Here is a 12,679-nt window from a genome sequence, read left to right as displayed (position 1 = left end):
ATGCTAACACTTCTCAGTGGCCGAGTTACAAAATTGCTATCCAAAATAGGACAATTCATTTCTTAAAAGATCTAAGGATCCATGTCATAGAGAGTCTAAAGAACCTCCATTGATGCTTCTTGCCATAATGATTACACTTTGGATGCTCTGAGGCTCTATTTGGATCTCTCGTGCTTGCCACATATGGTGAAGCTTGTGGTCTTCTACGAGACTCTACATTTGACCTCTAATTTGATTAGTATGAATAAATTGATGTCACTCTCCTCTTCTCATGAGAAATCTTGGCCCTCATGGCCACTAGTTATGATATATCTACTAGTACTAAAGTCATCATGCTCTGAGTGTCATTCTTACCTTTGCACCCCCTCCATGACCTTAGCTTGCCATGTTAATTATGAAAATAATCTAGGTAGGTCTACCACAAAATATGCATGGATATTGATGTGAAATCCCTCAAGGAACCTCATTCACCTTAAGAACTCATTTGTAACTAATTTTAGAACATATTAGCTCAACCAAAGGAATTCTCTATCGTACTTATGCACAGTGCGATCTTTTTGAAACAGTTAAGATAATTGCATACTCAAGCCATCTATATACGCCTCACTGATATAATTTCCTCTAAACTCACTCAGTAAGTAATCCTACATAGATATCTAAGACTATAGAGCCATCTCTATAGTTTCAAACCAGATGATATCATCACCCTTAAGCCAGGCAATGGTGCATTCTAACTTACCCTCTGAGATAAGGTGAAGTTACCTCATGGTCCTCATGGCCTTCCCCTATTATGGATCAATCAAAATCCAGTTTCCACCACTTGGCTCAAAGAAGCCAACTATCTTGTACCTCCTTAGTCCTCTACGAATAACATTCACTACATCTTTGAGAGAAGAAGTTAAATCTATGAAGAAGGTCATCTCAATAACTCTCGCATATATCAGAACCTAGTGATCTTCTACCCTAGGTAGAAACTCACCGCTAATATCATCGAGATGAGAAACACGGCTCTCCATCCTACCTTCAAAATTACACCTAGAACCATTAGCCATTGTAAATTTATGTAATCACATTCAAAGAGAGGAAACACTATTAGAATTATAGACTTATAAGAGTACTTTCAGAACCTAGTGGCATGCATTCATTGGCACCTTACTAAAACCAACCACTGGTCCTAGAACTGACTCAACCTAAACTATAATACCACTAAATGTAACACCCTAAACTCGATTAGGCTTAAATTACTACATTGGGCTACTAAGAAAATTATTCAATTTCAAAATCTTTTCATTTAAAACGTAAAAACGTAATATGTTTACCAAAATAGACATACATAAATAAAATGTTTTTATAAACTAGAGCCCCATGACACATAGTTTAAATTAAATAATACAATCCCAAAGTTTACAAATAAGGGTCCTATGAATACACATGCCCACTAAAAGAAATAGTACAATTCTCTAGAATGAATGATGGAAATCTTGCAGTGATAGTACTCCTCGAACAATATAAGTTATTAACCTACGAATGAAAACATATGAGCTATAATCTTACAAAGTTCAACAATATAAATGTCAATCTAGAATAGCATTATGAATATCATAAACATAAGCATGCTAGAAGATATGACAATAAATAGTAGGTACATAAATGATCATGATCAAGTGCTACATACTTAAAGTTCAATAGTTCTATCACAATAATATGATTCTTATGCTTCCCTTAGACTATTGCTAAGGGCCTCGCCATGAGTATACATATATTGGTTTCTAACCACATTATCATACAACTATACATCATCATATGTAATACACAATCATCACACAAGCATAATGGTAGTACCAGACGCCATTATATTTTTCAGGTACTAATAATATAACCATAACTAAGCATCATGGTGTAGTCCAGAGTCACCTCAGTATCATGGGACTCACATACCTTTAGCTTACGAAAAAGTATTCAAGGTATGATATGGGTCATACAATATCATCATTTTATTTCCAAATGCATACGTTGTCAAGTAACTAGGGTGAGGTTTGGGTTACACAACATGAGAACCTCACTCTCCAAATAGCACACATTACGAGTGCTAAGCGTGAGATCTGGGTTAGAAAGCATCATCGTCTTACACCCAACTAGTCTACTCCTTTTGAGTATTTAGGACATGTCTCGGTGATAAACATAAATGATTTTAATATAACATAACATATATTTTTATATATTAATTTTTGTAAAATTATTTTGAAGTCCGTAAAATTTGTCCAAACTTTAAAACAAGTTTTTAAGTTCAAATTATGTCCAAAATATCATTGAAACAATGTAGAGTATTTTTCAAAGTTATATTTTTTTCTCAAAATATTAAAACTTCTCACTTTTGGCCAAGAGTTTCGAAACTATTAAAAATAGAATGCTTTAAAGTTTCAAATATTGTCAATAGTTTTGAAACTTTCATAAAAGTTTCGAAACATTTCTTATAGTTTTGAAACTTTGAGTTTCAACGGTAAAAAAATTATTTCCTCTTTTGAAGAGTTTCGAAAGTTTCCCAAAAGTTTCAAAACTTCCTGTGCATGTAGCGTTTAATGCGACAATTTAGTGCTTCAAATATATCCAAACTTTGTCCAACAACCTTAAACGGTTAGAAATCAATGAGGGAATATAAAATGGGTCTTCAAAAATGTTTAGGAACTAAATTTAAAGAAAACCTAAATTTAAGGCCTTTACCTAACAAACTAGGTAAATAATCTATAAGAATTTAATATTTTATAATATATATTTTTCTTAAAAATAATCTATTAAAAATATTTAAAATAATATAAATTGTTATATTAATAAAATAATGAGATATTAGTAATAAATTATATAGGAATTATTATGTGAGCGTTATAAAGATTAAACAATTTAATTATTAGGGTTAATTATATAAAAAATCACTTACGCTTATGTTTTGTCCACTTTTGGTCGCTACTTTCAAAAAATATAAGATATGGTTACTTTCGTTTTTATTTAATTAAGATGTGGTCACCCCGAGTTAACTACCATTAACACCCGTTAAATATTTTAATATAATCATATATTTGGTCCCTATTATTTACATATTATCTCAATTTAGTCATACTTTTAATAAATTAAAATAAATTTAATCATATTTTACAACTCGAAGTTGACTTAGAATTTTTTCAAGTCGTGTCAAGTCCAAATTTTGAGTTTTTGTTTAAATTTAATTATAAATATTTATAATGTTATGATAATATTATATTCTAATTTAAATGATCTTTTATAACCATATACGATACATGTGTATTTCTTCATATTTTTTTATATGTTATATACATTTATGATACAAAATCGAGAGACTCAACTCAAACTTGAAAATCAATCTACTAATTACTAAAATTTTTGAGTTGTTCGAGTTATTCAGGTTATTCGAGTTGTATTTTACAACTCGGTTTGAACTTGAAAATTTTTTAAGTCGAGTCGAGTTTATGAAATTACAACTCGAAGTTAATTCGAGTCAAGTTTTCAAGAGTTGAGTAAAAAAAATTGGTTCTTCGAGTCGAGTTGAATTTCGCTTACCCCTAATTCCACGTGTCACAATTCAGTTAGAGGATTAACTTTCATAAACCTGACTCGACTCGAAAAAAATTTAAGTTCAAACCGAGCTGTAAAATACAACTCAAATAACTCAAAAATTTTAGTAATTGATGGACTGATTTTCATGTTTGATTTGAGTCTCTCGACATTTTATCATAAATGTATATCACATATGAACAAAATATGAAAAATACACATTTACTGTATATGGTTAAAAAAGATCATTTAAATTGGAATCAAATAATATAATAATATTATAAATATTTATAATTAAATTTAAACAAAAACTCAAAAATTTGACTCGACTCAACTCGAAAAAAATTATAAGTCAATTCTGAGTTGTAAAATAAGACTCGTTGACTCAAAGTTTTTTTGCTCGACTCACTTTGCTTGACCGAAGGCTCACCCGTACGTGACATGACATGTGACATCATTCAATTGGAGGATTAAATTTATTTTAATTTATTAAAAGTAGAACTGAATTGAGAGAATATATAAATAGCAGGAACCAAATGTGTGATTATATCAAAATATTTAACTGTTGTTAACGATAATTAATTCGGGTGACCACATCTTAATTAAATAAAAACGAAAGTGACCATATTATATGTTTTTTTGAAAGTAGTGACTAAAAAGTAGACAAAATATAAACGTAAATGATTTTTCATGTAGTTAACCCTAATTATTATTATATTAAATTAAATAAAAATATTAAAATTTAAATTTAATTTAAAATAAAATAAAAATAAAAACATTAAAGATTAAATTTATTAACGAAAATTATGATTGAATTTTAAAAATAGATTCAAAGAAGCATATAATTTTTAATTAATGGGCTATTTGTTTATTTCAGAATGATTAAGCGTTGAATGATTTAAATACTGAATGATTCAAATGCTCTGAATGGTTTAACTCTGAATGTGACATGCTGTTTGATAACTAGCTCTGAATGATTTAGAATGTATTTATGTGTTAAATCATTCAGTACTGTTTTGCTGAATCAGTCAACACTGAATCATTCAAAGGTACGAAACAAACACGCTAAATATTGAACGATTCAACATTCAACGCTGAATAATCTATTAAAACACAAACAAACAGTCCCTAACTTTTGTTTAATACTTTTAGTATTTAATTGGATTAAATCTTTTAAAGAACCAATTTAGGCCACGTGGCTATCATAGAAGGCACAAAGTGTTACGTGGACCCGATTCTCACGACTGTCATAAGGTCAAAAGAATAAGGGCAAAATCGTCAATGAATATTAAGCTCCCCAAAATACCCAATTTGTCTGTCTTCAACTGTTTTTTCCTTTATTACTCTCTGCCTCTTTGAGTTTCGGTTTTATACCTTTGGTTCTTTGGGTATATTCTTTTTAGTTTGCTTCTCCATGTAGCACAAAAAGTAGGAAATAAATATCTTTCCCTCTTTGAGTTTCGTTTTTTTCATGGTGTGGTGTTTTTGGTTTTTTTTTTATTGATTTCAGTAGTGCAGCCGGGGATTTGGTAAGCTACTGTGTTTTTATGTGAAGTTCTGATTTGTTGGTATGATTTCTAATGATGGGTATTGGTTAAATTCATGTAATTTTGGATCTGGAAACTGAGTTTCCTATGATTGATCTGTTGTCCTCTTTTGCCCTTGCTTCGTAATTTTCATTTTGGTTTTGTTCTAGAGATTTTGCTTGTGTTGTTTATTTAGATCAACCATTAAAACTTCCTAGAAATGAATCTGTTTGAAGCCATTCTCTTCTTCATCTTCTCTATCTCTAATTCCGACAGTTTTTGGCTCATTGCATATGAATTTATTTCATTTGCCATTTTGGTTGTCTATCTAGTGATTGAGTTGTTTTTTTGTTGATCGTTCATTTTTCTTTTGTTATTATATTTCCTCTACAGGGTATTTTATGCTGACACTTCGAGTTTTGATTGCAGCATATTGGTTCGCCTTTTCATAGGAGATTTGTTTGTAAATCCAGAGAATATGATGGTGGGATGATATGTTATTATTGACAAACTCTCCACATAAATGGAACTAGATTCTAGAATATAGAGCTTGTTGATTTCTTGATTAAAATATAGACTAGATGGAATAAAGTAGCTAGGAAGTTATTACCACTTGCCTTTTGCTAACTTCTTTATAGACATATGGAGAATCTTTGGCTCTCGTTGTAATCTGTTGGAGGGATTGTGACTTCAAAACTTGAATTTTCAATAACTTTTAGGATTATTTATAGTGATCTCTGGATTTAATGTGTTGTGGAGATGTTAATTTCACCTCAAGGACATAAGCAGAGACCCCAAAAATCCATTCGGAAAGTCTCATCTGGTGCCTCGCATAAAGATTTGTGGCATGCTGTGGGAGAAGGGTCCTTGCCTGATGTAGATTCTGCATTGGCGCTATTGAAGAAGAATGGAAGTAATATCAATTCGAGGAACAGTTTGGGTCTGACTCCTCTTCACATTGCAACTTGGAGAAACAACATTCCCATTATTCGAAGGCTTCTAGCTGCTGGTGCTGATCCTGATGCTAGGGTGTGTAATTCTTATTATCCTTTTGTTGATAAAATGTTTTCAAGTTCGTTGTGGATGTCTATCAAATATCCTGCTTTAGAACATGGGTGATCTTGTTTTAAACAGCATTAAGTCGTAGAGATGTATGATGGTGCAATTAGCTTCAAGCCAGCTTTTTGTGACTCTTCGTAATCCTTGTTCCAGGACGGAGAATCTGGGTGGAGTGGCCTTCATAGGGCTCTGCATTTCGGTCATCTTGCTGTAGCAAGTGTTCTTCTCCAGTCTGGTGCTTCTTTTACATTGGAAGATTCAAAATGTAGAACACCTGTAGATCTCCTGTCAGGGCCTGTCTTGCAGGTTTTTGGAAGTGCGCAGGATTCAGGTACCTGCTACTGTCTTGTTTTATCGGAAAGCCTCTTATTATTGTATGAAAATCAAATCTGTGTCAAAGTATAACATAGTATTTATTTGTATTTTTAGTAGCTACTGAGGTGTTTAGCTGGGGAAGTGGTGTAAACTATCAACTTGGAACTGGAAATGCCCACATACAAAAGTTACCTTGCAAACTCGATTCGTTTCGTGGCTCTAAAATTAAGTTGATTTCTGCTGCCAAGTTCCACAGTATAGCTGTCACAGCTCATGGAGAAGTCTACACCTGGGGGTTTGGAAGGGGGGGCCGTCTTGGGCATCCTGACTTTGACATTCATAGGTAAAAGATTTCTTGTGCTGTTGCATGATATAGGTATTAGTAGCTTAATGGTGCCTCAAGTAGGAACTCTAAATGAAATTTAAGCCACGGGAACTCTCGATATTGAATTTTGTTGGTTCAAAGTTTCGTCATATTTGTTTTGAAATACCATGCTGAAACTTTAAAAGTCTGGGATAGTTTTATTTGTTATTTTTATGTTGGGTATGGAAGATCATGTTACTCAACAACCCCAAACACGATGCGAGTCAACTATCATGAACATATTTTTCCTTCCATACTTTTCAGTGGTCAAGCTGCAGTTATCACTCCCCGCCAAGTGACTTCTGGTTTAGGGGCTCATCGGGTGAAAGCAATTGCTGCAGCTAAACATCACACTGTAATTGCTACTGAGGGTGGGGATGTGTTCACTTGGGGATCCAATAGAGGTAAAAACTTATGGGTTATGCTGGCAAGAAACGTTGGCCATTTGAGATTGCTGTTTCCTCAAGTGAATTTTCGTTTGTTCTCTTAACTGATTCAAAATTACTTGTACTTGCTGATCAGCTAGCTAACGTTCTGCTTTTTGTTTCAAACAAATCATGTGCTTACCGACTAGAAATGTTGATTTATACTTCTTTTTTTGGGCAGAGGGTCAGCTGGGCTATACGTCTGTGGATACCCAACCAACACCACGTAGGGTAAGTTCACTTAGATCACGAATAGTTGCTGTTGCTGCTGCAAATAAGCATACTGCTGTTGTCTCTACATCTGGTGAAATTTTCACATGGGGCTGCAACCGAGAGGGTCAACTTGGCTATGGAACCTCTAATTCAGCATCAAATTACACACCAAGAATAGTTGAGTATTTGAAAGGCAAGGTCTTTGTAGGTGTAGCAACTGCAAAATATCACACAATTGTTTTGGGAGCAGATGGTGAGGTAAACATGCCAGAACTATTGATAATTGAATTGATCTCTATTTGCATTAATATTTAAACTCATATGCTTGCATTCAAAATGTTTTGACTTTTTTTATCAGGATGAGTTCCAGCATCTTGGTTTCAGTTTTCATTTCACCAGTTACCGTGAATTTCTTTTTTTCTCTCTCTATGGGACTAACCCCAGTAAAACTTGTACGGCAGGTATATACTTGGGGTCATCGACTAGTCACACCTAGACGAGCTATCATTACTAGAAATTTAAAAAAGAGTGGAAGCACCCCCATGAAATTCCATCGGAAGGAACGACTTCATGTGGTTGCAATAGCTGCTGGGATGGTACATAGCATTGCTATGACTGAAGATGGAGCATTATTTTACTGGCTTTCCTCAGATCCTGATCTTAGATGCCAACAGGTTCTATTCCTCAGTATTTGTTGTTTTTACCTTCCCTACAAGTGAAACATCTTATTCACTTCCTCTGATGAATTTGTTCAGTTATATTCGATGTGTGGAAAAGAAATGGTAAGCATTTCTGCGGGCAAATATTGGACTGCGGTTGCCACTGCTACAGGTGATGTTTACATGTGGGATGGCAAGCAATGTACAGACAAACCACCTATCGCAAGTCGGTTACATGGCGTTAAGAGGGCTACTTCAGTTTCAGTCGGTGAAACTCATCTTTTGACTATTGGTTCTCTCTACCACCCTGTGTATCCTCCCAATATGCGCAAAATTGATAAGGAACCGAAGTTGAAAGTTAATGATGAACTAGAAGAACTTGATGAGGAATGTAGGTTTGATGATTCAGAGTCAAGTAGCATAACATACACGCATAAAAATGATTCTGAGCAGAAGTACATACCAAGCTTGAAGAGTCTTTGTGAGAAAGTCGCAGCAGAGTGTTTAGTGGAGCCACGAAATGCAATTCAACTACTTGAAATTGCAGATTCTCTTGGAGCGGATGATCTGAAGAAGCATTGCGAGGTTTGCTCTCGAAAGGCCTCAAAAATTACATGTAGAATTTTTATTTAGTCTTCATAGGATCTGTTTTGTGCCTCACTTGTGCTGTTTTTGTGGACATTTTATGATAGTATGCCGAAATTTGAACCATAGTAGACCTTTCAGGCTTTAGCTTGACGTGCCAAACCTCAGTGGCTGAAAAAGTAATACAAATCTAAAAGACTAGAACATGGTTTTCTTCTTGTTGTGCCTCCAAAGTCAGTTATCTATTCTTTAATTTTTTTCGGACCTTCAGATTGTATCAACATTTACTTCTTGTGCTACTGCTACATATCATGTTTCTTTGTTTGGAAGAATGTATGTAGTGGATACAAGTTGCATAGTTCCCAACGAATTATGATCTAAAAGATTATCTGGCAGATTAGCTTATATGAATTGTATCAGTAGTTTCTTTAAGGTTTCTTGACATAAGGTTTTGCATGAATATACTCTGACTACAAAATTCGATTCCGGAATGCAGGATATTATTATTCGTAACTTGGACTATGTTTTAACAGTTTCATGTCAAGCTTTTGCTTGTGCTGCACCAGATGTTCTAGCTAATCTTGAGAAGTCATTAGACCTTAGATCATCTGAATCATGGAGTTACCGCCGGCTTCCGACTCCCACTGCTACCTTTCCAGTTATCATCAATAGTGAAGAGGAGGATAGTGAAGGCGAGGTTCTAAGGACCCGTAACAACTACAAGAATAAGAACCTTTTGGAAAATGGAGACAGATCAGATTCCTTTCTGCAACCTAAAGATGATCCTAATCTTGGTATTTCCAAACAAGTTCGTGCTTTGTGGAAGAAGTTGCAGCAGATTGAGGTGCTCAAAGTGAAGCAGTTGAGTGGATGCATCCTTGATGATCAGCAAATTGCAAAGTTGCAAACAAGACCTGCTATTGAAAATTCTCTTGCTGAGCTAGGTGTTCCGGTTGAAAAAATGCAGTTGAAAGGATCATCTTTGATTCCACCTGATGGAAAAGGAAATAAAAAGGCCGAGATTTCGAGAAAGCAGAAGAGGAAGAACAAGCAAAGGGTAGCTCAAGATGAGACAGTATCTGGTTTTAGTATTAGTGACAAAATGAAATCTGTGAAGGACTTCCCTGACATTGAAATCCCCCAAGTTTCAACGAGTAAGGTTAGATTTCTTGAACTTATTATATGTACTGCATGTAAATATCTTTCAGAATGCATCTCATATAAATTACTGAAAGGAAAAAGAAGGTTAAATTCACTTGAACAATTCATCATATTTGTTGAAATCTGTGGCTTGTGACAGGAAGAAAATGCTAGATCAGAAGGAGCTATGGCAAACGAAGCCTTGAAAGAGTCTACTTTCTTTGTTCAGAAAAAGGAAATGTCAGTGCCCGCAAAAGATAAGGGTACTCCGCAAACAGCTACCAAGAAGAAGAATAGGAAAGGTGGGCTCTCTATGTTTCTGAGTGGTGCTCTTGATGACACCTCCAAACAAGTTACTACTCCACCGCCATCAACACCCCGTAGTGAGGGCCCTGCATGGGGTGGTGCAAAGGTTTCAAAGGGATCTGCTTCACTTCGTGAAATTCAGGACGAGCAGAGCAAGCTACAGGTGAATCAGCCAACTAGAAGCAAAAATCAGGTGGAAGATCTTTCTTCCAGTAAAGGTGAAGGTAAAATCCTGCTGAGTTCATTTTTATCATCCAAGCCAATTCCCGTGGTCTCGGTTCAATCATCACAGGCATCCGATGTACAAAAAAGCACGCCTCCTTGGGCTTCTTCTGGTACCCCTCCTCATCCTTCTCGTCTGTCTCTCAGGGACATCCAGATGCATCAGGTATGTAAAGTACATGCATCCTTGTCCGGCTTCATAATTTTGCACGACCCACGTATTTCATTCTGGTGCCTGTAACAAAATGCAGGTGAAGCAACTGCAGAGTTTTTCTAACAGTCCGAAAATGAAAATGTCCGGGTTTTCAGTAGCTTCAGGTCAAGGGTCACCATCTGATTCCCCAGGGATGAACCGCTGGTTCAAACCGGAGGTGGAAGCACCGTCGCCAATTCGTTCGATTCAGATCGAAGAGAGGGCTATGAAGGACCTTAAACGCTTCTACAGCAGCGTCAAAGTTATAAAAAACCAATCGTAAGAGAACCATCTGAAACTTGGCTGTTTCAGGTGGCACCAAGGCTTTTATTTTCTCTCGGTGGTTAAATGTAAATTTGACTGTAGAGATGTTCTTCCTGTGCATTTAACCTCCTTTTTAAGGTTAATTTCAACATAACTTATGTGTTTTTTTAGATCATGGAAGATCTTTTAAGTTTTTCTTGATCTAACTTCTGAAAATAATGTTCATCTTGTGAACTCATTTCTTGGATTTTTAGCTCATGGACTCTGTACAATCAGAAAGCAATAAATTGAGTCTTTCAACTTTGTTAAATACTGGGATTTTCCCACTAAATTTAGGGGTGCTAATATGCAATATGATCCTATAAGGAGCCTGTCAATGAAGCATGACAAATTAATTCAAGGCTGTGTAAATGAATTTGGGTTTGATTTGTGTTCAATTGCTGTAAATGAACTTGGGTTTGATTCGTGTTCAATGGTTGTTTTTAAAGGCGTTTATGTTTAATTTATGTTCATTCAAATTTTTAATATTGTGTTCGTTTATTTGTTTTTGATTTTTTTTAAAGAATTTATGTTTATTCGTTGTTTAACATTTACAAATATATTCGTTTGACGTTGAGAACATATTTATTAATGTTTAACAACTAACCAAACTCTTTTTTTATTATTCATTTACAAACCAAAAGAAATGGAAAAACTATGCCACTAGTTCTTAAGCTCATCAAGTCTTACAGTTTGAGTTTTGAAATTTACGTTGTATTCAATTTAGTTCATACATCCATCAATATTTAAAATGGAAAAAAAGTAATGGAAAAAGAGAACTAAATAAACGAGTTTGTTTGTGAATGTAAACAAATCGAACATACAATTATTTGTGTTCATGTTTATTAAGGAAACATAAAAAAATTGTTCATACACGTCTATTCAACTTAATAAAAAAACATTATACAAACAATTGACAGATAATTCATGAAACATTATACTTATTTATACTCCTATCCAAGACATGGGGGGTGCTAATATGCAATATGGTCCTATTAAGGTACCTGAGAAGGAAGTTATATATTATACATAATAAGTATTTACTTGGCAAACAAAAAGGCAACACCCAAAGATCTTCCAACCCTTTTTCCCTTTGGCCCAAAATGGAAGAAATGATTAGTCAACAACATTGACTGGAATATTATGATGTGTGTATATGATTTTGCAATGAAAGGACATCAATAGGAAACACATGTAACTTCCAGATAGAAAAAGGAAAAAAGGGGCACAAAGAAGCGATTGATTAGAAACATAATGGACCCTTTCATGTCAATTAATCAAGCGAGAACATTTTCTCTCATGTCACTCTGTGGCATTATCTCTCTCTTAGAACGTTATGTAAGGTTGAATTAAACTTTTAATTACTTATAGGGTGAGTTAGACTTTAAGAACTTATGACCTTTGAACGTAACACAATTTTATTTTTCAAAACAAAAATCATTAAGCTTGAGAGGAGACCTCTACATTATCATTTCGATGCCCACTTTCATTATCGAAGTGCTTAGAGATATTTCGTAATTTTTTCCATCTAAAAATATTTTGGTAAATTATTACTCTTGAAAGTATTTTAGTCACATTAATACATTTAAGTTTCTCTTTTCGGCTTAATCTGCTATTACAATTCATCCCTCAATCCATGAACAATTTAGAATTCAAACATTGACTATTTAAGGAGAGAGTATTGATACTCAACCGATAATATCGATATTCTAAGATAGTATAGATACCAAAATGACATGCTATGATATTTTCATTTTGGTAACTTATTCCTAACAGCTCTAACTAACATAACCTCATAGTTT

At 34.4% G+C, this 12,679-nt stretch overlaps 1 protein-coding gene across 2 annotated transcripts; it reads left to right on the top strand.

Annotated features, from left to right (window-relative positions):
- Positions 1–5,528: 5,528 nt before the first annotated feature.
- LOC120133648 lies at positions 5,529–10,992 on the top strand. Of its 2 annotated transcripts, none has more exons than XM_039150198.1 (10): positions 5,529–6,122; positions 6,306–6,483; positions 6,585–6,810; positions 7,096–7,235; positions 7,438–7,727; positions 7,931–8,143; positions 8,225–8,713; positions 9,210–9,872; positions 10,014–10,547; positions 10,633–10,992. In XM_039150198.1, exons 1-10 carry the CDS (start codon positions 5,853–5,855, stop codon positions 10,855–10,857), a joined length of 3,228 nt encoding a protein of 1,075 aa, XP_039006129.1. In that variant the 5' UTR covers positions 5,529–5,852; the 3' UTR covers positions 10,858–10,992. The 2 variants fall into 2 exon arrangements, with proteins under 2 accessions (XP_039006129.1, XP_039006128.1); XM_039150197.1 differs by having other exon boundaries at positions 5,730–6,122; positions 6,582–6,810.
- The last annotated feature ends 1,687 nt before the right edge of the window (positions 10,993–12,679 follow it).

The sequence above is a fragment of the Hibiscus syriacus genome, unplaced genomic scaffold (genome assembly GCF_006381635.1).
Source record: "Hibiscus syriacus cultivar Baekdansim isolate YM2019G1 unplaced genomic scaffold, ASM638163v2 tig00110584_pilon, whole genome shotgun sequence".
NCBI lineage: Eukaryota > Viridiplantae > Streptophyta > Magnoliopsida > Malvales > Malvaceae > Hibiscus > Hibiscus syriacus.
Note: the sequence above shows the minus strand (reverse complement) of the source record. Positions and strands in the feature narration are given on the sequence as shown.